The 26,777-nt window shown below is 37.5% G+C and overlaps 2 protein-coding genes across 2 annotated transcripts; both read right to left on the bottom strand.

Annotated features, from left to right (window-relative positions):
* scpp5 (secretory calcium-binding phosphoprotein 5) lies at positions 1-3,310 on the bottom strand. Its single transcript, XM_059553289.1, has 12 exons — positions 3,242-3,310; positions 3,081-3,152; positions 2,907-2,954; positions 2,522-2,596; positions 1,725-1,778; positions 1,442-1,510; positions 1,241-1,270; positions 1,023-1,061; positions 869-919; positions 669-752; positions 432-455; positions 1-300 (listed from the first exon to the last, which is right to left on the bottom strand). Exons 2-11 carry the CDS (start codon positions 3,132-3,134, stop codon positions 438-440), a joined length of 522 nt encoding a protein of 173 aa, XP_059409272.1. The 5' UTR covers positions 3,135-3,152; positions 3,242-3,310; the 3' UTR covers positions 1-300; positions 432-437.
* Positions 3,311-3,811: 501 nt separating this feature from the next.
* Positions 3,812-5,332, bottom strand: scpp7 (secretory calcium-binding phosphoprotein 7). The gene is made up of 8 exons (XM_059553288.1): positions 5,279-5,332; positions 5,127-5,174; positions 4,922-4,969; positions 4,798-4,833; positions 4,630-4,698; positions 4,423-4,527; positions 4,288-4,338; positions 3,812-3,947 (listed from the first exon to the last, which is right to left on the bottom strand). The coding sequence occupies exons 1-7, from the start codon at positions 5,330-5,332 to the stop codon at positions 4,297-4,299; spliced, it is 402 nt and encodes a 133-aa protein (XP_059409271.1). The 3' UTR covers positions 3,812-3,947; positions 4,288-4,296.
* Positions 5,333-26,777: the final 21,445 nt, after the last annotated feature.

Raw genomic sequence — 26,777 nt, 5'->3', positions numbered from 1 at the left:
TACTGAAAACACTACTCACAAAAGGCCTACATTAGAAAATATTCATTGAAATTTGTTCAGTTTTTCACAACAGAATAAGACCAAACCAGCATATTTCAATCTGTATACCATGCAATTACAGAACTTAAAAAAATTGTGTTATACATATGGGTAAATCATCTTCATGTTAAATAATCATCTCATTTTAAATTATTATTCCAGAAAAAAGTATGTATTAATTCTAAATAGCATTAGACACAAAACTTTAACACACTCTTGTTGATTTACTTTTTTTTTCCTCACTCAGCTTCAAAGATGTGCCTGTGGGCACAATAAATTATATGTTAAACAAGCATTTCAAACAATGTCGAAACAATATTAAACAATATTGTGTTGCAATTCATAAGTAGACTGAATGAATTAAATTCAGATACACCTAAGCAGTATCTCACCAGTCTTCATGGCTTGTTAGACACCTGAAAACAAAAGTGCGGATAATTAACCAATGTGTGGCACGCATAATCTGCTGTTTCTGCAAAACTGCTGCTGACATACGAGATTCGCAAGTTCTCATTTTGGTTAAAGACATCCTGGCTAAATGCGGCACTGAAGGAGTAATTATGTTGTCAAATCAGAGCTTTGCTGAAGGTTGTGTTTTTAGCTCCCCCACCACACACACACACACACACCTGTCCTGTCTGAGCCTGCTGCTCTGGCTGGGTCTGCTGCTGAGCCTCTTGGGTTTGTGGAGGAGCATCCTGGAATGGTGGGTTCTGTGTAAAAAATGCAATAAAAGTTCACCATGTTTCAGGATTCAGTCTCTCAGCAAATTCCAATAGCAGTGCAAGTGATTATGAAAGCAAAGAAGTTCAAAGCGTAATTGTCTCACCACAGGTGGCTGCTGGGGAACTGTCTGTGGCATAAAATCGAAGGGGAAGATCTGTATATTCACAAACATATAAAAGACCACATTCAAACATGCATTCACAAGCATGTTTTTTAAATAATAATGTCAAAATGTTGAAGTAATTCCAAGAATTTACATTTGGAATCTGAGGTATCAGGGGAACACTGGGTTGGTCCTGAAATCAAAACAACATCTACACTGTTAAAACGGGGGTTTTAATTTAAGTTTTACTTTTTACTTGAACGTTAATTAAATTGGTTCCAATATTACCATCAGCATTTCATGCACATTTACAGTTAAGCAAAGACCAACTTTTTTTTAGCGTAGTGCTCGCAGAAAAAAAAAGGTCATTACCTGATGCTGACTGAAGTCATAGGGGTAAAACTTAAGGAGAAAAGCAAAATCACCAGTTATTTTATTGCATCACAAAATTATGTTTATCTCTGAAGTTTAATGAGACTTTTGCAGAGCTCAAGCAACACTCTGCGTATGTAACTTTATAAAGAGTGTACTTAAACATCTCTAGTCTTTGATGAATTTTTTTTTTTCACTCACGATTTCCACGCTTTTTCTGCCGGGAACTTTAGGGAGAGAGTATTTGATGAAAGCTTTTGTAGGGAATGACTGAGAACAGGGAGAGAGAGAGAGAGAGAGAGAGAGAGAGAGAGAGAGAGAGAGAGAGAGAGTCAATAAAAGTAGGCCTAGTAATCATGTTCTATTCTTTTCGAATACACACTTTGTATATTGATTCAACTGATTGAGCTGAGCTTATCAAAAAGGCAATGGTAGATGACAAGTGTCTCGGAAGCTTGTAGAGAGAAAAACATTACTGACTAACCGATGTGCCAGCTGCTCCTCCTACTGGACTGGCAGGGAATTGCGGAGGGAAAATCTATTTGATAAAAATATAAATAAATTATTATTATTATTATTATTAATACATTTAGGATGCTATACAGCACAAACACACTATAATGTAACCGTCTTTGAAGTATCAAAATAAAATTTTGAGATAACAAGCATCAAAGTTTGATTTAAACCATTAATTTCAATATGATTTCAATCTTTGAGATGGGTTTTTACAGCAAGGGCCATAAATGCGCTTCATGTGGTACCATAAAAATAATAATAATAATAATAAAATAAAATAAAAAATATAAATTTAATTTTTAAAAATTATGATTATTTTACATGGCTCAATAAACCTTATTATATTAGGTCACGCTAACGTATTTTTATGGGTTAGATCAGTTACACTAACCTAATAAAAGCAATACACTATATATTTTTTCAGGCAATCTCAAATATGCTTCATATGGTACCATCTTTAATAAAATGATAAATAAATGATTTAATATAACTGAATAAACATGAATACATTAGGTTACAGAAAATTAGTAAGTAATTTTAAGGGTTAGGGCAGTTAGAAATGACTACTTCAGGTACCAAAAAGACATCTTTACAGCAGGGTTAACTAAAACCATAAAACAATTTTCTTATTTTCATTTAGCTTATTATTACTTATACACTAAAATAGCCTAACTAAATTCAAACTGAAAAATGAATGAAACTATATATATGGTACCACTTTGAATTATTATATTTAAGGTAATAAAAAAGAAAAGTAGCCCATACGATTTCCATGCTGATTGGAGCGTTCAGACCAGGATGTGGCTGTGATGGTATTCCCTGGAAGCCACCATTATTTACCTAAAATACAAATGAAAGGAGTTAAAATTAATTTAAGTGGATGCCTAAAAAGAACATGTTAAGTTCGGTTATAATTACAATGTTCAATTCATGTTCTGTAACAACCTCAGTAGAGTCAGTTAAACCTATAAATCATATAAACACATGTCACGGAGTAGCATGTCATCATCCAGTGTAATATTACAGAGCTATTTTCATCATGGAACTGGGTGCAATGTGTTGATTATGGTTAAAGTAAAAGATTCCGAAGACTGTTATGCTGTTTATGGATACGGAAAAGTCAAGAATGTTCAAGTGTGGTTAACCCCACCTGCTTCGGGTTGCCATAATGAGGGAGATAATTGAAAAATGGTGAAAGCTAGAAAGAGATATAAACACACATGGGAAAAAAAAGGATCAGTTACAACAGCTGGCCGACAGAGACGTAAAACAAGCTTTGAGGACTACAAAGACATTCCTGAGAAAAAGTTTAATGTGTACTTACTGGTGCTGCAGATACTGCACCAGCCAGAAGAAGACACAGGAGAGATGTCCACATGTTTAGAGATTCACCAACCTTACACAAACAAAGACATGAGCTGAGACTGTCAAAACCAATGAAGAAGCGCTAGTGCTGAGTCATAACATAGAAACAGAACAACTTACAGTGCACAGAACGGTCAACCAGCTTTCTCACCTTGGCTGCAGGTAGATTCACTAGCTCTGAGAGTTTTCATGCTTTTATTTGGTCTCTGGCTTAGCGCTTAGCCAATCCCTCTCAGACTAGACTTTATCATGACCTCACAGATGGTTATTGAGAAAATGACCTGTAGTCAGACATTGTCTGCCTTTCTGTCAGCTATTATTATAATGATGATAGTCATGGGAAGTGCTGATATCACCAGCCTGTGTTGTTGAAGCTATATTTTAAAGGTACAAAATATCAGTGCTATCAAAAATAGGTACTGAGTTTTTTTTTTGTGTGTGTGTGTATGAACTTAGTGGTGTTTAATTGCAACTAAAAAGCAACAATGTCAGGTTTGGAAGAGCATTTTTTGGGATGATATTTATTATCAGACAAACTAGGAATTGTTATGTATTTGTATTAACAGCATACAACAAATAATACAACAACACAGTAACACACACAAGGAGGCAAGGAATTGATTGAATGGTTTATTATAAATCAAGGTTTAAAAACATGGTAGCAAAAAAAAAACAATATGGCTCTCATGCATCAAGCCACTGAGAAAGCACCATTTGATTGATTGTCAATATTTCTAATGCAGGAAAGCATTTACACAGTCAATTTGCTAAACACTACAAGCAGATCTTTGCCATTCAGGAATTGGTGGTCAGCTTATCTGTTCATCTGTGAGAGAAGAAAAAAAGAAGGCTTTAGAAATATGTTGATTTGTATAGAAAGGTTTCTGTTCTATTGTTTATGTTAGAATAAAATAAAATAAGAATAATGTGCCTAATGTGTCTATTTGAAGTAGAATGACTTAAATAGTATTTTCTTGTATAGCCTGCTCCAGTAATCTTTCTTTTATTTACAAAATATATAATTCTCTATGCAAAATGTCAGCGTGAGTGACCAGTGTATAAAGTTGCATTTTCCATTAAAATAACATAAAAAATTAAATAAAACCTTAAACTGATGGAATTACAGCATTGTGATGGATATATCGGTTAATAAATACTGAACCAACCAGTCTGGTTTAGTCATCATGATCATCATCATCGTCCTTTGGAACAGGGGCCTAAAAAATATTTGAAAATTAGAAATAGCCACATATATATGTGATATTATAATACATATTACAAATGTTCAGTTTGGACTGTACTGGGGCAGCAGGGGCAGCAGGAACAGCAGGAACAGCTGGAACAGCTGGAGCAGCAGGAGCGGCAGGAGCAGCTGGAGCAGCTTGAGGAAAGCCGAATGGGTACAGCTAGAAAAAGAGGAAAATTAATTTAGGAAGAAATTGGGTTATTGTACTGGAGATTCACATTGTGTGTAACAGTAGACAATTAAAAAGGGAGGAAACACGTACAACTTCAATACTTTCTCTGCCTCCGGGCTGGGGAATCTCATGCTTAATGAAGCCACGGACAGGTTGAGCCTGTGGAGAATAAGACAAAATGGGGACAGATTGCATCCTAAACTAGCAGGGTATAAATGAATAGACTGTGAAAAGAAATGAAAACTAGTTGAAACTTACAGGAACACCAGCTGCAGCCTGCTGAGCTGCCAAGAGCTGATAAAATAAAATAAAATAAAAATGTCTCCATAATATATTATTGAGTGATGCTAAAATCAATCTATTTCACAAAGTCCACACTTACAATTTCGACTTCAGAAGGTCTAGGTGCAGCGGCAGCCGCAGGAAGAGCCTGGTGATCATTATACACACTTCTTATATTATACAAACTGCAGTATCATCAAATATGACATATATATTACTATACATGCACTATATACTCCCATATGCTATGATTCATTTCATTTACACTATTAGAAACCTTTATTTCATGTTTGGACCAAACTAACCTGTGGAGCCAGGGCAGGTTTGTACTCTAGCTCATAATACATCAATTGCTGTGGGTCAAAAAACAGGAAATTCAAAGCTGGTATCACATATTTTCTTGTCATAACTGATTCATGAATAAATATATAACAGACAAATATTGTAGATGACGTACTGGAGCACAGTAGGCCATTCCAATGACAAATGCCAGCAAAAAGAGGGTTCTCATGTTGAATGATATCGTCTGAAATGAAACGTGAAATACAAATTTTTGTGAAAGATATAGTTTCATTGTTCAGTATCATATATGTAATCATCTACAACAGGATCTAGAACTAGAACTAGACCTTCAACCCCAAACAGCAAAGTTACTGATCAACATTAAATTAATAGCACCTTACCTTTGTTTAAGACTGGTGAGCTTGATCAGGGATTGTTGAAGAGGATTTTTTGATACTGCTCTCTAGATTTAGCCCTTATATACGTTTTGAAAACAAAAGGCCCATAACATCAGCATCTCATTGGCTTTGGTGGCCAGCCAAGTTCCTTTAAAGAGAACAAAAAAGCAAGAATACATATTTTCTTATCTCAAAGCCAAATTTTGTCTGTGCTTGTAATTATATTGAAATCTGGCAAGATTCATTAAAGGTATGTGACAGTATAGAACAGATAAATCAAATGCAATCAAAAAATACATTTATGTTAAAGGTGATGAAATCATAATATTTGACAGCACTGTTCTCACTTGTCTAAGCTGTAAAAACTGCCTGGCTGTGCATTCATAAATAATGTATATATAATAAATACCAAAAAAAAAAAAAAACTGTAGCATAGCAATGTTTTAAATAATTTTATATTGAATATAAATGGTTTTTGCAGTATTGTGTGAAAATAAATATATACAGTACCACTTTCTTTGAGTTATAGGCTGGATTTACGTTTTTGGGAAACATCAGTGAAAGTCAATAATTTGACTTTGTTGCCTTTTATGTAAAGATTTACAAAGTAATTTACGAAATTTCCCTTGCAGTCAGTCACTCTCAATGTCACGTTAGTAACCGACGAATTGGAATATCGCTTCGACAGACCAATCTACTTCGAATGTTAACTAAACAAGCCAATGCACATTGGCATGCAATTATTGCATCCAGCTGCCTCTGATCACAGCGTGAGTATAAGAAGGCAGCAGGTGCAATGCATACCAGCTTTTCGCTTCGGAGCCGAGCGACAGTATCATTCTGCTCAACTGTGTCTACTGTGAACTACGAGTTCAGCACGCTCTCGGAAGCTTCCTGTTTTGGCGAGATGGCACTTCAGCGGTGGTCATTCAGGTGTCAAGTGGATTGCACACTCGAGGCTGCACTATCCCCGTTGTGTTCCAAGCGGTCATCTCCCGTCGGCCTTCATCTCTTTTATCGGTATGGAGTTGGATTTGGTCAAACAGACAGCGCACCTCACAGAGGAATGTGCACGGTCGGTGCTAGCCTGCTTGAATACATTCAAGGGCAGGACAGTGGTCCCACTGAAACTTTTCCAGAGGCTCCTTGAGCATATGGCAGCATATGGTGTCCCTAGAACAGATCTCCATGCATGCTGTGGTTTACACGGATGCCTCTACCACCGGCTGGGGGGCCACGTACAACGGGCATGCAATCTCAGGGGTTTGGACGGGTCCGCAGCTGCACTGGCACATCAATTGCCTAGAGTTGCTAGCAGTACGTCTTGCTCTGAACCGCCTCAAAGGTTGCTTACGAGACAAGCACGTGATGTGACAACAAACAAAGCGACAGTTACTTACATCAACTGGTCTGGTCGGCGCTCCTGTCGCGTGACGCAACTCGCCCACCACCTCCCGCTTTGGAGTCTGAGGGGTTTTTTAGGTAAGCATGACCTCGTCATCAGTTTCCTTATAGGGGCCAGGAGGTTAAATCCTTCCTGGCCCCCTCTATACCCTCTTGGGACCTGACTCTAGTGTTAAAATCACTGCAGGATGGCCCATTTGAGACTTTGCATTCAGCAGAACTAAAGTTTCTTTCATTGAAAATACTGCTCCTGCTTGCACTGGCCTCCATCAAGAGGGTAGGGGACCTGCATGCATTTTCAGTCGATGATTTGTGCCTAGAGTTTGAGCCAGCTGACTCCCAGGGGCCCCGGCCCAGCTATGTGCCAAAGGTTCCCACTACACCCTTCAAAGACCAAGTGGTGATCCTACAAGCACTGCTCCTGAAGGAGGCAGACCCAGCCCTAGCTTTGCTCTGTCCTGTCCGAGCACTGAGATGCTACATAGACCGGACACAAAGCTTCAGGACCTCAGACCACCTCTTTGTCTGTTACGGAGGCCGGCAGAAGGGTAATGCCGTCTCCAAGCAGAGGATGGCCCACTGGACTGTGGATGCCATAACCCTGGCTTATCAGGCACATGGTGTGCCATGCCCTTTGAGGTTGCGAGCTCACTCAACTAGAAGTGTTGCATCCTCCTGGGCACTGGCTTGTGGGGCCTCACTGACAGATATTTGTAGAGCTGCAGGCTGGGCGACCCCCAACACATTCGCTAGATTCTACAGCCTTCGTGTAGAGCCGATATCCTCCTGTTTTCTCACCTCAAATGGATAGTGGAACTGAGAGGCCCCGGTTAGTGTCGGCTTGCTAAAACTGCTCCAGAGAGTCCATAGTGTAGACCCTGTTGAGATCCTCCATCACCCTAGGCAGCTGAACACAGCGGAACATCCGGCGCCAGACCTCCATGATGAATCCATGAGAACCGTGGAAGGCTGGGTTCCATATTGAGACCTAAGTGGTACTCGTATGTGTATAGTCCATGGTATAGCCTTAGAGCCTGTGGTTCCCCAGCAGACTTCTGCCTTCCCAAGAGGGTTTTAATAACCTCAAATTTCTCCATATACACCTAAATGGATGCTATATGTGTATTTGCTTCCGAAAACTCTTTCGGTAAGGATGGTGCTGCCGCAGCATCCCTGTTCCAGCAGAACGGGTACGTTTTCTCAGCGTTATCCAATCTCAGTTAGTGAAGTAGTGCTTTGACAATGGTGAGTGGAACTACTTGTTCCGAGCCCTGGTCTACACCTAATAGGGGCGCAGGCGGCTCACACAGGGCACTGGAAAGGGCAGCACCCATGGCGCTTTCGTAGGGATCCCAATTCGTCGTCACCGACCTGACTTCGAGAGTGACCGACTAAAAGGGAACGTCTTGGTTACGAATGGTAACCCTCGTTCCCTGAAAGAAGGAATGGAGACGCCACGTCCCGTCGCCATGGTTGCTGTACCACTACTTGGCTGTCAGGTCTCCGGTTCGTCTCCCCAGCGAAAACCTGGTATGCATTGCACCTGCTGCCTTCTTATACACACGCTGTAATCAGCAGCTGCTAGATGCAATAATTGCATGCCAATGAGTATTGGCTTGTTTAGTTTACACTCAAAGTTGATTAGGCTATTGAAGCGAAATCCCAATTCATTGTTCACCGACGTGACATCTCCATTCACTCCTTCAGGGAATGAGGGTTACCATTCGTAACCGAGATGTTTTTTTTTTTGTTCATTTCTTCATGTGTTGTTTAAAACTTAGAACAACCTTTTTGTCTAAATGATTCCATAAAGAACCTTTAATATCTGAAGAAACTTTCTGTTTCACAAAAGTTTCTTTGTGGCGAAAGAAGGTTTCTTAAGAAGGTAAGAAAGAGATGGTTCTTGAAAGAACCTTTGTCAGAATGGTTCTTTGTGGGACCAAAATTAATTCTTCTATGGCATCATTGTGAAGAACCTTTTAAGCACCTTTATTTTTAAGATTGTTTAAATAGTTTATTGGCATTAATTTTGTCATAATTTGTATTTTTGGATATCTTTAGCCTACAAAGTGCCTCCATACGTTGTTTGTACTAATCAGTAACATTTATCAATAAACTGGACCTTGAAAAAAATTGTCACAAAATTTAATAAAATGCTTATTTTAAAGTAAGTTAACGGTAGATGGTTTTCCTGATCCTCTATAAACAGGCGACTGTGTTATTCTGATGGCATTGATAATCAGGAACGCTCTACACTGTAATTCTATACTTTTTATTCACTCAGGTTATTTTTCTCTGAGTTAAGTGTTAAGTGTGCACATTTCTCCAGTACTATTAACACCACTGACACTTGATGACAATTATACTGTATGCAACACAGAAGGAGACTCAGGCTGTAATTAGCTTAGCATTTAATTACATGTCAGAGATATATGTTAAAGCCCACACACATAGTTCACAGTAGGCTACAAAAGACAGACATAATAAAAAAAAATTAAAAAATCTTTTAACATTTAGACTAATCCGTCTAAAAGGCAAAGGTGGAGGTGTTGCTTCAATTTATAACAACGTTTTCAGGATTTCTCAAAGGGCAGGCTACAAGTATAACTCGTTTGAAGTAATGGTGCTTCATATAACATTATCCAGAGAAACAAATGTTAATGATAAATCCCCTGTTATGTTTGTACTGGCTACTGTATACAGGCCACCAGGGCACCATACATACTTCATTAAAGAGTTTGGTGATTTTACATCCGAGTTAGTCCTGGCTGCAGATAAAGTTTTAATAGTTGGTGATTTTAATATCCATGTTGATAATGAAAACGATGCATTGGGATCAGCATTTATAGACATTCTGAACTCTATTGGTGTTAGACAACACGTTTCAGGACCTACTCATTGTCAAAATCATACTCTAGATTTAATACTGTCACATGGAATTGATGTTGATGGTGTTGAAATTATTCAGCCAAGTGATGATATCTCAGATCATTATTTAGTTCTGTGCAAAATTCATATAGCCAAAATTGTAAATTCTACTTCTTGTTACAAGTATGGAAGAACCATCACTTCTAACACAAAAGACTGCTTTTTAAGTTATCTTCCTGATGTAACCAAATTCCTTAGCATATCCAAAACCTCAGAACAACTTGATGATGTAACAGAAACTATGGACTCTCTCTTTTCTAGCACTTTAAATAAAGTTGCTCCTTTACGCTTAAGGAAGGTTAAGGAAAACAGTTTGACACCATGGTATAATGAGCATACTCGCACCCTAAAGAGAGCAGCCCGAAAAATGGAGCGCAGCTGGAGGAAAACAAAACTAGAGGTATTTCGTATTGCTTGGCGGGAAAGTAACATATCCTACAGAAAAGCATTAAAAACTGCTAGATCCGATTACTTTTCTTCTCTTTTAGAAGAAAACAAACATAACCCCAGGTATTTATTCAATACAGTGGCTAAATTAACGAAAAATAAAGCCTCAACAAGTGTTGACATTTCCCAACACCACAGCAGTAATGACTTTATGAACTACTTTACTTCTAAAATCGATACTATTAGAGATAAAATTGCAACCATTCAGCCGTCAGCTACAGTATCACATCAGACAGTGCACTATAGACCCCCTGAGGAACAGTTCCACTCATTCTCTACTATAGGAGAGGAAGAATTGTATAAACTTGTTAAATCATGTTAAACCAACAACATGTATGTTAGACCCTATACCATCTAAGCTCCTAAAAGAGGTGCTTCCAGAAGTCATAGATCCTCTTCTGACTATTATTAATTCCTCATTGTCATTAGGATATGTCCCCAAAACCTTCAAACTGGCTGTTATTAAGCCTCTCATCAAAAAACCACAACTTGACCCCAAAGAACTAGTTAATTATAGACCAATCTCGAATCTCCCTTTTCTGTCCAAGATACTAGAAAAGGTGGTATCCTCTCAATTATATTCCTTCTTAGAGAAAAATGGTATATGTGAGGATTTCCAGTCAGGATTTAGACCGTATCATAGTACTGAGACTGCTCTCCTTAGAGTTACAAATGATCTGCTCTTATCATCTGATCGTGGGTGTATCTCTCTATTAGTTTTATTGGATCTTAGTGCTGCGTTTGACACAATTGACCACAACATTCTTTTGCATAGACTTGAACACTTTGTTGGCATCAGTGGAAGTGCATTAGCATGGTTTAAATCGTACTTATATGACCGCCATCAGTTCGTAGCAGTGAATGAAGATGTATCCTATCGATCACAAGTGCAGTATGGAGTACCTCAAGGCTCAGTACTAGGGCCGCTACTCTTCACGCTTTATATGTTACCCTTGGGAGATATCATCAGGAAACATGGTGTTAGCTTTCACTGTTATGCTGATGATACTCAGCTCTATATTTCTTCGCAGCCCGGTGAAACACACCAATTTGAAAAACTAATGGATTGCATAGTCGATATAAAAAACTGGATGACGAGTAATTTTTTACTGCTAAATTCTGAAAAAACAGAGGTGTTAATTATAGGACCTAAAAACTCCGCTTGTAATAACCTAGAACACTGTCTAAGACTTGATGGTTGCTCTGTCAATTCTTCGTCATCAGTTAGGAACCTAGGTGTGCTATTTGATCGCAATCTTTCCTTAGAAAGCCACGTTTCTAGCATTTGTAAAACTGCATTTTTCCATCTCAAAAATATATCTAAATTACGGCCTATGCTCTCAATGTCAAATGAAGAAATGTTAATCCATGCATTTATGACCTCAAGGTTAGATTATTGTAATGCTTTATTGGGTGGTTGTTCTGCACGCTTAGTAAACAAACTACAGCTAGTCCAAAATGCAGCAGCAAGAGTTCTTACTAGAACCAGGAAGTATGACCATATTAGCCCGGTCCTGTCAACACTGCACTGGCTCCCTATCAAGCATCGCATAGATTTTTAAATATTGCTTATTACTTATAAAGCCCTGAATGGTTTAGCACCTCAGTATTTGAATGAGCTCCTTTTACATTATAATCCTCTACGTCCGCTACATTCTCAAAACTCAGGCAATTTGATAATACCTAGAATATCAAAATCAACTGCAGGCGGCAGAACCTTTTCCTATTTGGCGCCAAAACTCTGGAATAACCTACCTAACATTGTTCGGGAGGCAGACACACTCTTGCAGTTTAAATCTAGATTAAAGACCCATCTCTTTAACCTGGCATACACATAACATACTAATATGCTTTTTTATCCAAATCCGTTAAAGGATTTTTAGGCTGCATTAATTAGGTAAACCGGAACTGGAGACACTTCCCATAACACCCTATGTACTTGCTACATCATTAGAAGAATGGCATCTACGCTAATATTAATCTGTTTCTCTCTTTTTCCGAGGTCACCGTGGCCACCAGATCCAGTCTGTGTCCAGATCAGAGGGTCACTGCAGTCACCCGGATCCAGTACGTATCCAGACCAGATGCTGGATCAGCACCTAGAAAGGACCTCTACATCCCTGAAAGACAGCGGAGACCAGGACAATTAGAGCCCCAGATACAGATCCCCTGTAAAGACCTTGTCTCAGAGGAGCACCAGGACAAGACCACAGGAAACAGATGATTTTTCTGCACAATCTGACTTTGCTGCAGCCTGGAATTGAACTACTGGTTTCGTCTGGTCAGAGGAGAACTGGCCCCCCAATTGAGCCTGGTTTCTCCCAAGGTTTTTTTCTCCATTCTGTCACCGATGGAGTTTCGGTTCCTTGCCGCTGTCGCCTCTGGCTTGCTTAGTTGGGGACACTTCATCTACAGCGATATCGTTGACTTGATTGCAAATAAATGCACAGACACTATTTAACTGAACAGAGATGACATAACTAAATCCAATGATGAACTGCCTTTAACTATCATTTTGCATTATTGACACTGTTTTCCTAATGAATGTTGTTCAGTTGCTTTGACGCAATGTATTTTGTTTAAAGCGCTATATAAATAAAGGTGACTTTGACTTTGACTAATCCTCACAAAGTCAAAACTTTAGTTCATATATCTTATGCTTAGAATAAAAGATAAAGAAACAGTAACAAATAAACAAGAAAAAAAAAAATCAACGAGACCAGGCTGAAAAGATACATGAAAAGTACCAGGAATGCCTTATCTCATTGTATAGCATTAGCATGATATAAGATGCATATTTGCATATATATGCCACATGTAGGCAAAATTGAGGTGCATAAATGTGCATATACAGGAAATATAGGTCTCCTGTATTGCTTCTTCATATCCACATATAAGCCCTATACATACAAGATATGTCTTCTATATAGCTAATGGAGCTGAGAAGAGCAACAAGATAATTTTTTTTTCTGTTCAGTTTTTTGTCTTATTTTTGTTCATGTACTATTTGATTGTTCTTGTAAATACATAATGTACATATTGGACTTTTATTTATGTTGCATAGCAGCTATGGATTTTAATTATACTATTATAGGTGAACATATAGGTGCATATATACCTGCATATATGTACCTATATAGGTATATGTATGCACATATATATATGCACATATATATATATATATATATATGTGTGTGTGTGTGTGTGTGTGTGTGTGTGTGTGTGTGTGTGTGTGTGTGTGTGTGTGTGTGTGTGTGTGTGTGTGTACATATGTGTACACATACAGTACAGACCAAAAGTTTGGACACACCTTCTCATTCAAAGAGTTTTCTTTATTTTCATGACTATGAAAATTGTAGAGTCACACTGAAGGCATCAAGGGCTATTTGACCAAGAAGGAGAGTGATGGGGTGCTGCGCCAGATGACCTGGCCTCCACAGTCACCGGACCTGAACCCAATCGAGATGGTTTAGGGGTGAGCTGGACCATGCTCAGAATTTGTGCTCTGCATTTAACCCATCCAAAGTGCACACACACACAGCAGTGAACACACACACTGTGAACACACACCCGGAGCAGTGGGCAGTCATTTATGCTCAATCCACCATATGGTCCAGCCTTTAAAATGCATTAACATAAGGAATTACACCCGAATAAAACATACTTATGGTGAATAAATACTCCATATGAAAGCTATTTAAATGTAGTCATTTACCATTCGTTGATGAATATGTGGAACCATGTAAAGAATTTAATGAACCTGTGGGAAAAAAACACATTATATATTAGAATGTTTTTTTTTTCAAAAAGCTAGAGCTGCATGAGTCCAGAAAGTCTGTGTGATACCTGCTGTTGCTGAGGCTGGTACAGAGGCTTGTGTTGTTCGTTTTATGTCATTAATGGCTGTGAAACTGGAACTGCATTAGCAGGGTATTGTTGAGATGCTGCAGGCTGAAAAGCAGGCACTCCATATGAGAACTGATGATAGAAAGGGGCAAGAGAGAAATAATGTAATGTAAGGAATTAGAAGACTGACAAGTGTGCAAAAATAAGTGCATTTTGGGCCAGATGATATTTAATGAAAAGACTGAATAAACTGAATGACTCCTCTTAGGATTGATAAATGGTAAATATGCTGAGCAGACAAACTACTTTTTTCTTAGCGATAAAATCTCAAACTGATAATTTTACTGATACTTGAGCCAATGTATTACATAAACTCTCTTTGTCTGGACACATCGAGTGCAGCGGGTTTCCTCAATAAATCAAAATGCTTCAGATCTGAGACACAGAAGACAGACAAGAAGATTTCCTCCAGCAGAATATTTCTGATAATTTATCAAACAGTTTAAAGCGCAAAGGCTTGCTTTAGGGTTACATAGCAAAAGTTAATTAAGTTTGAGTTTGGATCTCAAATCAGAATAAACCTGCTGAACCCAGACTATCTTTCAGCTCTTCCTGTGGCATTATTTCTGCTGACTACAAACAAAACCACACATACTTCTGATATTGTAACTGAATGAATGATGGAAACACTCTTACTGGTGGGTTCCTTGATTGTGGTCCAAGAATTGGATAATAGAAAAACAGAAAAATACAGTAAAAATACAATACAGTGTTTTATTAATATTACATGTAAAATTATATATATATATATATATATATATATATATGAGATTAAGTGAATTCATTAACGTTTCTTATCTGCAAGAGGATTGGGTAAGTACTGGAAGTGTACTGGAAGCTGCCTGAGACCAGTATTGGGGTTGGTTTGAGATGCCCATAGATTGGTCAGAGTAGGCAGATGTGGCTGAGGACCACAGAGCATTCTGGGAGGTTCTACAAATCCGATTCCAAAAAAGTTGGGACACTGTACAAATTGTGAGTAAAAAAGGAATGGAATAATTTACAAATATCATAAACTTATATTTTATTCACAATAGAATAAAGATAACATATCAAATGTTGAGAGTGAGACATTTTGAAATGTCATGCCAAATATTGGCTCATTTTGGATTTCATGAGAGCTACACATTCCAAAAAAGTTGGAACAGGTAGCAAAAAGAGGCCAGAAAAGTTAAATGAACATATAAGAAACAGCTGGAGGACCAAATTGCAGCTTATTAGGTCAATTGGGAACATGATTAGGTATAAAAAGAGCCTCTCAGAGTGGCAGTGTCTCTCAGAAGTAAAGATGGGCAGAGCATCACCAATTCCCCCAATGCTGCGGTGAAAAATAGTAGAGCAATATCAGAAAGGAGTTTCTCAGAGAAAAATTGCAAAGAGTTTGAAGTTATTATCATCTACAGTGCATAATATCTTCCAAAGATTCAGAGAATCTGGAACAATCTCTGTGCGTAAGGGTCAAAGCAGGAAAACCATACTGGATGCCCGTGATCTTCAGGCCCTTAGATGGCATCACATCACAGGAATACTACTGTAATGGAAATCACAACATGGGCTCAGGAATACTTCCAGAAAACATTGTCGGTGAACACAATCCACCTTGCCATTCACCGTTGCCGGCTAAAACTCTATAGGTCAAAAAAGAAGCCATATCTAAACATAATGCAGAAATGCAGGTGTTTTCTCTGGGCCAAGGCTCGTTTCAAATGAACTGTGGCAAAGTGGAAAACTGTTCTTTGGTCATAGGAATCAAAATTTGAAGTTCTTTTAGGAAAACTGGGACGCCATGTCATCCAAACTACAGAGGACAAGGACAACAAAATTTGTTATCAGCGCTCAGTTCAAAAGCCTGCATCTCTGATGGTATGGGGTTGCATGAGTGCTTGTGGCATGGGCAGCTTACACATCTTTAAAGGCACCATCAAAAATGAAAGGTATATCCAAGTTTTAGAACAACATATGCTCCCATCCAGATGTCGTCTCTTTCATTTTCCAACATGACAATGCCAGACCACATACTGCATCAATTACAACATCATGGCTGTGTAGAAGAAGGATCCGGGTACTGAAATGGCCAGCCTGCAGTCCAGATCTTTCACCCATAGAAAACATTTGGCACATCATAAAGAGGTTGATGTGACAAAGAAGACCTAAGATAGTTGAGCAACTAAAAGCCTGTATTACATATATATACCTGTATTGCTCTTTTTGTTGTTTTTGATTGCTTCCACTGTCCTCATCTGTAAGTTGCTTTGGATAAAAGCGTCTGCTAAATGAATGAATGTAAATGTAATTTAAATATTAGACAAGAATGGGACAACATTCCTATCCCTAAACTTGAGCAACTTGTCTCCTCAGTCCCCAGAAGTTTGCAGACTGTTATGAAAAACAGCCTTGTCCCAACTTTTTTGAGGTGTGTTTATGCCATGAAATTTAAAATCAACTTATTTTTCCCTTAAAATGATAAATCAGTTTAAACATTTGATGTGTCATCTATGTTGTATTCTGAATAAAATATTGAAATTTGAAACTTCCACATCATTGTCTTATTCACAATTTGTACAGTGTCCCAACTTTTTTGGAATCGGGTTTGTATTAAATCAGCATTTAGGAAGATCTATGAAAAGGTTGATTGAAAATGTATAGTACCTAATTTAGTTATTGTACATAATCAATGAAAGGTGACTTTCAAATAATGCATTTAGTGTTATAAATTATGATTTATCACTATTTGCTGCACTTTAGATTATTAATGCAGTAGTGCGTTCAAACAGAGGAGTAATAAACATTCATTCATTAGCATGAATTAGCATGAATGAAGTACGATTTCTTTAACGTACCCCTGAAGTATTTCTAAACAACTCAAGTTTTAACTAGATGAACAACAGTGACTCACCGGAACTCCAGCTAGAATTTGTGTCGTAGCTAAAGATACACACATAATAAATACATGTGCACCATACAGCATGGAAAAATATGAAATTATTAGCTAATATTGCATGACAGAAAAAAAGCCCAATAAAATCCTTTTAATACAACAGAAAATTGTAAGTGGAGAAGGGTGTACTTAAACAGTGTCCTTTCCTCAAACTTGAGAAATCAGACAATATAAAACCTCAGACCATAATTTAATTGTACAATCCAGAGAACACTTAGTGTCTGAATGAATCATCAAATTAACCCATTTTGAAACATTCAATATATCCAGGCGAGTTTTATAATATTAAAAGTCAATGAATAAAAGATCAATTTGATCATAAAAACTATGTGTGTTTTGTGGTAGTCAAAAATAAGTTAATTTATTCTCACAGTGTGTCAATTTTCCATAAAAAACAATGTGATAGCATGTAAGCATCAGAGAATGGAGAAATCTGGTTTGTTTCAATAAATCACAACGTTGCATTCACCCACACCAGAATCCTTTGTCTCATCTGAGGTTGCATCTCACTGATTTCGCCTTTCCAATGTTGATTAAAGCAAAACCACAGTTAGCTTCTGAAAAGGCACTTTGGTTCAGTTAATGACAGTATAATTCTGTCATTCCCACAGTAATATACTCATTTCACATTGTGGTTAGATAACTGTTATTGTTAAGTTGGGTTCAGACCAAATAGGAATGCAGACACAGACAACTGTTTTCAAGAAACAACCAGGAATTCCTCAAACATGACTGGATATGCAAACAACAAAACTCCATTTGAAAAAAATTAAGACAGTGCATAGACTGTACGTATCTGTTATGCTATCTCTGCTAAGATTCAGCTGAAGACATTTCCTCCTCAGATAGACTCAGGAGTCATACTGTCCCGTCAAAAACAATCTCATAATCTCAAAATTATATATCCACCTCTTTTTTTTTATTGACACTTGCACCACACCTAGTCCACAGTGCCTCAGAGTTGCATATATTGACCATTACATTAAACAGAACTACCAAGGTATAATTTAAAATGACTAAAGATTCATTCAGAAATCGTTTTCACTTCATAATTTTGGGTGTCTATGCATGTCTTATATTGGCATTTTGTCACATAGCTAGGGCAACTAGTTGTTGGATATTTTTCAAAAAAAAAAAAAACTGGCTGCAATGATTATAAATAAATGTTAAAAGGAAAAGTTGTTTTCATTATTTCTAAATAACAACTGAATAGCATGTTAAATGAGTTTAATTCATTATGTTTATTGAAAGCATCACATAAAATCTTAAAGTTACTAGTAAATCATTTGGTCATTGTTCAGCTACAAAATGACTCCTGTTCAATGGTCAACCATCTCCTCGGACAGTTGTGCTGATGACTGGGGGTCTGGGTGAGGCTGTGGCTGCTGGGGCAGGAGTCAGAGCGGGGGAAGGAGCCGGGGCTGGTGCTGGAGCCGGGGTCGGGGCTGGGGCCGGGACTGGACGAGGCAGGAGGGACCATAGAAAGGGAAATAGAGGTCCAGGCCTCACATAGTAGTAGTGACCTCCTGGAAAATAGGGCCCATAGATCCTCTAGAGCAAAGATATTATGAACAATAACACATTATCTGGATCAATTTGAGGACATTATGCATTTTTAAAAACTTTACTTTTATTTTAATTGGGAGCACTTTGAGTTTACCTCATCACTGCCAGAGGAGCTCCAGGGTTTATAGCGGTGACAGAGCTGTGAGGAATACAAAATGTCATTATATCATTTTCATATGTCATTTAATAAAGTATCATACAATGTTGTTTGAGGCTTAAATGAGCTGGGCAGCTCAGTTATGTCACATCAGCATTATAAGACGTGATAGAAAACTCCTATGATAGTAGAAGCATCTTTCAAAAACAACATTAACTTACGGCTCCAGAGGGAATGAGCCACAGCATGGTCAGTAAAATGAGACTGTTCATTTTGTGGTGGCACGTTTTTTAACCTTATTTAGGGAGAGAGAAAAAAACCCGGGTCATATAAAATCACAGTGAGATCATTATTAATAGCAATTCAGTAATACTGATATACTGATATTTAACAGACCAGTGATTTTAAGTGCACACCCATTAGACTCAAACACAAGGTTTAAAGACAGCAACTTGTTTTACATGCAAGTACTATAGTTAGCCACATAGAGTCACTCATGAGCAAAAAAAAAGAGCTTGAGGGAAACAAATGTCAAAAAATTTTAATAAAAACAAAATGGTAAAATTATATTCTTCTTATATCTGTAGTATGAATCATACTTTAAAACCATAATAGTTTAAAGTAACATTGGGTGAATAATGAAAGCAAAGACATTCCATGTCAGCCTGGGGAAAAATATGACATTTATTTTAAAGGTCGTAAGAAACATTGTTTTAAATGTAAAAAAATGTGTATAACATAATATTTGCTGGTTATCTGCTGGGTAATTTCAGTATCATTGAGATACTATTATAGTTTTACATGACAAAAACTGTTCCTTTAAAAAGTTTTATTATTGTTTTCCTGTTTCAGTTTTGCCAAAAAGCATTTAATAAGCTGTTTAAATGGTGAAATCTATTGTTACAATTTGCCTCATTTTAAGTGGCATCCTGTTGTCACTGAAAATGTTCAGTAGCTTCTTCTTGTTTTTAAACGAAACCCCTTTTTTTCATATACATATTTTCAAAACTTAACCAACACTAAGAAACATTCACTGGAGTAAAAAGTGTGACTCCTTGCCTCAGTCTTCCCTATACTTCAATGCAGTCAATGAAGATAACGTTAACTCAAAGTAGCAAAAATAGTGAAGTGTATTTATCCATACTTACACTCCTGCAGCACACTTGATATCCTGAAGGAAATGTGAATAGACTGAGATTTATCCCAGCCCCTGCAGCATAAGGAGCACTCGAATTGACTGATCTCAGAGTTCTAGCACATGCATTTACTTTTTTACTTATTGTACAAACCTTAATCTATATGGACATTATTTAGTCATGCTGTAATCCTTAAAATCCCCCAAATCCCCAAAAGCTCACTGTCAGTTTGTGCAATTGTGACATCTTATGGAACATTTTAAAAACTTCCTGGACACATTGCTACAGAGGATTAGCTAATCTCTGATAATCATGGATTTACTGCAAGACGAGCCATGTCTACGTATCTCTCTGTACCTAAAGACAAAGTAAAAAAAAAACACTCATATACAGAAGCTATATAAAATAATGGCAGCTGATATATCTCAAGGACAAGAGAAGTGAAAGAATGGGTCGTAAACTTAGTAGGTGCCTTGATACAGAACTCCAATACAGGGACATTTAACGCCAGGTTGCCATACCGTAAGAAACTAACTAAACTTACTAAATCATTAAATGAAAAATTATGTCAAAGGGTCCTTTGAATAAATGCATTGGCAAAATACATACTTATTACTTATGGACAGTTTTATTTCAAAGGGATATTTGACCCAAAAATGAAAATTCGGTCATTAATTATTCACCTTCATTTCGTTCTAAAGCCGTAAGACCTTTGTTCATCTTTGGAACACAAATTAAGAAATGCTTGATGAAATCCGAGAGCTTTTTTTGACCCTTCGTAGACAGCAACACAACTGACTCATTCAAGGCCTAGAAAGGTTTAAGTACATATACAGTATAAAAACCTTGACAGATATAATAAAGAAAATGAATAATAGTCATTATAATCCCAGTCACATCCAGCCCTAAGGTGTGCTTCATGCTTTTGTTTTGTTTGTGAATTGCATAAATTCAATTTAAGTATCTTTATAATAACTATACCATAAGAGAGACAACCATGTGACTCATTTCCCTATTTGTTGAGTAAAGTTCAACTTGCAAAATATTGAATTTTACATTTTTCAAACCTGTCACTGTGTTACTTCTGATTGGCCAGCTGCATGTTGTTAATGTATATATATGAAGCATATATCACTGCTGTATTGATGTCACACCTGAAACAGTCTCTTATACGCTTGGCATAACGGTAAGAATGAAAAATAGAAAGAACAAACTGCATTTATATTTGGTCAATTAGCAGACATTTTGTTTACCCAGTGTGATTAACACATAAGGAATCTTTCTCTTTTTGATCAGATCATTTCTTCTTGAGAACCATGAAATCGTTCCTCATTGTTGCCTTTGTCTTTGGACTCTGCTGTGCTGTGCTAGTGAGTATCATTCTCTGCTGTTAATCACCACAAACTGTAAATGTTCACTTTTTTGTAACTTGTTCTATAAAATATATATTTTTTTTTTTCAGGCACATGATGAAGAACTTCGAGAGAAGCGCTCATCAAGCCGTTCCTCTGAGGTCTGTTTAAAATCTAACATTTTTGTCATTGCATAAAATACTTTCAATCAATTTATCTTAAAATCTTAAATGCAAAAATTGTCCTGAGCAATGCAAAATTATTTATGCACAGAATGCACTCTAATTAAGCTGATATATGCCTGCCATCAGTTTGAAAATCCGTTTTATGTGGACTCTTTGTTTAGTGGAAATTGCTTTGTTCTTCTACTGATTACTACAGAGATACAGACCTGGAGGCTACAGACCGTACCCATTTCAGCGTCCCTATCCCAACCCATACTTTCCCCCTTACCAGTCTCCAAACACCAACGCCCTCCTCAACCTCTTGCCATTCATCTTAGCACAGCTGGGATCCACCGCCCCTGCTCCAGCACCGGCACCGGCACCGGCACCTGCTCCTGCTCCTGCTCCTGCTCCTGCTCCTGCTCCTGCTCCTGCACCAGCCCCGGCTCCTGCTCCTGCTCCTGCTCCTGCTCCTGCTCCTGCACCAGCCCCGGCTCCTGCTCCTGCTCCTGCCCCAGCCCCAGCCCCAGCTCCTGCTCCTGCCCCTGGTGGCAGATAAGACACCAGTTAAACCTAAGCATGTGTCTGATTGATTTGATACTCTTGTTATTGTTATCTTAAAACATAAATAAACTTGCATTACTGAATCATACGCCTGTTCTTGTCTTATGCTTTCTGATTAAAAGTGCACATAAAGTGCGGTTGTTATGACTCATGCATGAGAGCAACCAAAAGTATAAAAATTTATGTTACATCAATACATCTGCAGATGAAGACAAACAAGCAACAGAGTCACTGAATCATTCATTCAACCGATCTGCTCAAAAACTTTAATTTAATCATGAACGAAACTTCATGAGTGTTTATCATGTCTCTTTTGCTGTGGAGGAGGATTTGTGATGTTTCATTTCATAGCTAAAAACATGAATACATTTATTGATATTATGACCTGGAACATAATTATTCACTTTTGAAAAGATCCCAACAGCACAACTGGAAATCAGATATGTTTGGCCATCAACTGTAAATTCTCCATGAAAGCCTGCCAGGTAGACATTGCTCTTCACTTTCCAGTATGGTTGGAGGAATTGTTGAGTGAATACATGAAATGATGTGAGAAGTCCTTATAGGACAATGTTAACAAGATGACTGACGGCCAGCAAAAAAATAAAAAATACACTCTGTGGAATTCAATGATGTGATAGTAGGCCTAATTTGTACCAAATCTCAAAATGTCCCAAAACTTGCATGCACCTCTGCGAAACTATGTACTTTTTTATGATTAAAACATTTAAACAATTTAAAAAAAAATCTGCCCTGTCAAGGTCTCAAAAGCTGAGCAGTGTTAACTCACTCTGGTGAGAGTGACTAACTTATTCTTTAGTTAATTAATTAAAAATTTTGTTCATCGTTGCTTTTAATAAAAACAGTAAGTGCATGAAATGTCCAACCCACTATTATAATTTAAAAACGTCTCTAAACAAGCAACCGTTTTGAAGTTACTCTAGTGACAAGCATTCCTTTGTGTTGGCTAACAGTTCAATAAAGAGGAAATTAAGAACTTAGATTTTAGACACAATATTGCCAGTCACATTGTCTGTTTTTGCTCCATTACTAAAAATAGCCACAGAGGACCCATTGTTCTTGAATGATTCAGTGCTTTTGAACTAATCTGGTAAAAAAAAAGTGAGTGAAATACTTATTGAGTGAAATAATACTTATTTCACTCACTGAAATGCAAATCAATTCTAACCTTTATATAATGTGGGGGAGGTTTTTTCTGGATTTTTGGTTGATATTCTGTCTCTATACCTTAAAATAAACGTTTTCCCCACTGTAACTTGTTTCGTTCCTGAAAAAAAGTCAATAAATTGTCGCCGAATACTGACTAGTCTGTCAGAGACTCAGAGAAGTCCTGGTACCTGGAATGCTGCTCAAAACAGATTAAATGACTATTATCTGTTGGATCATTTTAAATTTTTTGGCTGCTATTTGTTAAAAAAAAATAAACTGATCATGTACATTTTCCTATACATTTAAAAGAATAACACAAACACAAATGTATAATTTAATGATGCAAAGTTTATTTGATTTAATATACCAAGAACAAGAATATCAAGTCAATCAGACACATGCTCAGTTTTAACTGGTGTCTTATCTCCCACCAGGGGCAGGGGCAGGTGCGGGGGCAGGAGCTGGGGCTGGGGCAGGTGCAGGTGCAGGAGCCGGGGCAGGTGCAGGTGCAGGGGCCGGTGCCGGTGCCGGTGCCGGTGCCGGTGCCGGAGCAGGGGTATTGGATGCCAGCTGTGCTAAGATGAATGGCAAGAGGCTGAGGAGAGCATTGTTGTTTGGTGGCAGAGGCTGAGGCAAAGGCCGTGGCAGAGGCTGGGGCTGGTAAGGGGGATAGTATGGGTAGGGATAGGGACGCTGAAATTGGTATGGGTTGAAGAAGCCTCCAGGCTGTCTCTGTAGAAATATTAGTGTAAAAACATGTAAGATGTCTATATAAAACAGATTTCAAAATGAAGACAAACATGTACAATATGTTCAGAATGTAGCCTCAAAAATTATAAATTCATTGATTCAAGGATTTTATGTTTTTTATTTCAAACTGACCTCTGAGGAACGGCTTGATGAGCGCTTCTCTCGAAGTTCTTCATCCTCTGCCTTAAAAAGGAAAATTAATTTGTCATTTTGCATCTTCATCACCATCATCATTTCATTTCCGTTGTTCCAAATCATGTTACAGAACAAAGTGGTGGTAAAAATGACATGCACATGCAATTAAATATGCATAATACTCACTAGCACAGCACAGCAGAGTCCAAATACACAGGCAACAATAAGGAAAGATTTCATGGTTCTCAAGAAGAGCGGCTCTGGTCTAATAGAGAAAGCGTGTTAATCGTATTGAAGAAAAATGGCTGCTAAATGACCAAATCTAAATGTAAATGCTATTCATTGTGTCTACCATTGCTTCTTACCTTTATTCCAAAAGTATGAAAGACTTGTCTGTGTGACATCAAAACAGCAGTCATATATGCTTTATATATACATTATTGACATGCAACTGGCCAATCAGCAGAAGTGACATGGTGACACAATTGAAAAAATGTAACACTTAGTATTTAGCAAATCAGACTTTACTCAGCAATTGGGAAATAGAGAAATGAGTTACTTGGGTTGCCTTTTTATGATATAATAATTGTACACATACTTAAACTGAGTTTATGCAACACATAAACAAAACAAAAGATTAAGGCACACCTTAGGGCCGGACGTGACTGGGATTCTTGGATAATAAATTATACCTTTCCTCATATCTGTGTCATTCTAGATATCTTCAAAAATATAGAAAATGTCAAAAGTAATTGGAAGAATAAATGTTTTTACAAAAAAGTTTATTATATATTTTTAAATAGTGTTGTGTATTGAGCATGTGAAATGTATAAGTCATGTTTGTATTCATAAATGTAAAAAAAAGTCAAACTGATAAAAAGCGTAATTGTTTTAATGGGAACAAACTGTTGAAATACACTGAGAACAACAACAATTTAATCAAATGACAATTTTTATCTCCCATATAAATTGCACTTGTGTATAATTATTGTATAATTTTTCTAATGTTCCAAGCTGTCCAGAAAGTGTTGATTTGTTTTGTATTTCTGTTTTTTTCAGACAGTCAGACAGTTAGACTAATATCACTGGCTATAAGAGCTCTTCTAATCATTACGCTACTCTCATGCAAACAGAAAATGTAAATTTTTCTCAACAAATGAGCAGGTCTTAGCGTGCTGTGATAGGTGCGAGGGTTAGCTCTGGGTTTGGGGCAGTGGATGGGGCAGCGGGGGGAGTTGGCACCGGGGCAGGGGCTGGATCTGGATCTGGATCTGGGACAATTCTAAAGGCCATCAGCAGCTGAAGAAGCTTATCATAGTTGAGAAGCGGGAAAGGCTGACGCAGATTGGAGAAGAATGCTCCACTCTGATAAAAGACATTAAGACAGACATACAAGCAATTAAAACATTATCTTGAATTTTACATTTTTAACTTGGAGGTAAAATTTTTGACTAACCTCATCAGAATCCGAGCTGGATAATGAGCGAGCCACACGCTGGTGAACTTCAGCCTAATTGCAATTAAAAATAATCATTGTTATCACTGTCACATTATTTACATGCAACTTAAACTGTGTAAACATCAAAAGTATAGCTTTTGAAACCTACCTGGAAAGACAGACCAAGAAGACACGCAAATAAGATCACTGTCTTCATGTTTCTATTAAACAGTATGACTCTCCAAAGCAGCAGAAATTCTAGAAAGATTATGTATTGCTCTGATGCCTAGAAATATAATAATAATTTGAACAACCTGAGGATTTAAATACAGCATTAGATATCACACCCCTCTGTTATGTTGATGCCTTAAATTGCTAAATTGCTGACTGCTGTTGCTAAATGCACAGGGTGGATATAAAGACATTGGGTTTAAGGCAACAAATTAGTTTAGCAATCAGTACAATCCCTCCTACAGAAGACACTCCTCTGTGGCTTTCGTTAATCTATCTGACTGATATTGCAACAGAGAAAGAATTATAATAAAGTCCACACACTTACGTACATCTCTTTGATGCAAAATGTTTGTGATGTTATGAAATGCTTGAATGGACTACAACATACCCTTATATTTTGACCACCTTAAATAACTTCAGCTTTGTATTAGTATTTTAAGTAACAATTTCTCTAACAATTGATTAGTCCTTGTTCAAAACAAATGATCCACAAAAACAGTGACAATTGCTCAACACCTGGCTTTTATAAAGAGAGAAGCACGACAGATGTGACATAGGCTACAGGCACCAACATTGAGAAGTCAAAGTCTTTGATTCTGGTGCCACATCAGCTAATATTTAACTTCAAATTAATGCTGAAAATTGCATATATTTATTCTATAGAAGCAATGTGGTTTCTAGTGGCATTATCATGTGTTGTGGTGGCGGCTCAAGTAAGTATTTAGATATTTTGGGTATACAGTTTATCATTAGTGTCATAGTGTGGAGTTTCACACTGTTTTACATTTTATTATTGCCACGGCAGGTGTCCAAAACTTTTGATGCATTAATGCTTTTTTTATTAGCCCAATGACAGAAACCACTGGGATCAGGTTAACCCAGTAAATGGAGAGCAATATTTCTCAGCTCCAGAAGATGGAGGAGTGAAAGTACTTCAGCCAACTCCAATCAGGGCCAGATGGGAGCAGAGTTCTGGGCATCCAGTTTTTGTAAGTTTTTCCACTTTATTCATAACTCATAATTATTTGAGGTAGTTTTACTTCAAAA

The sequence above is a fragment of the Carassius carassius genome, chromosome 7 (assembly GCF_963082965.1).
Source record: "Carassius carassius chromosome 7, fCarCar2.1, whole genome shotgun sequence".
NCBI classification, from domain to species: Eukaryota; Metazoa; Chordata; class Actinopteri; order Cypriniformes; family Cyprinidae; genus Carassius; species Carassius carassius.
This window is presented reverse-complemented; position numbering and strand designations above follow the sequence as displayed.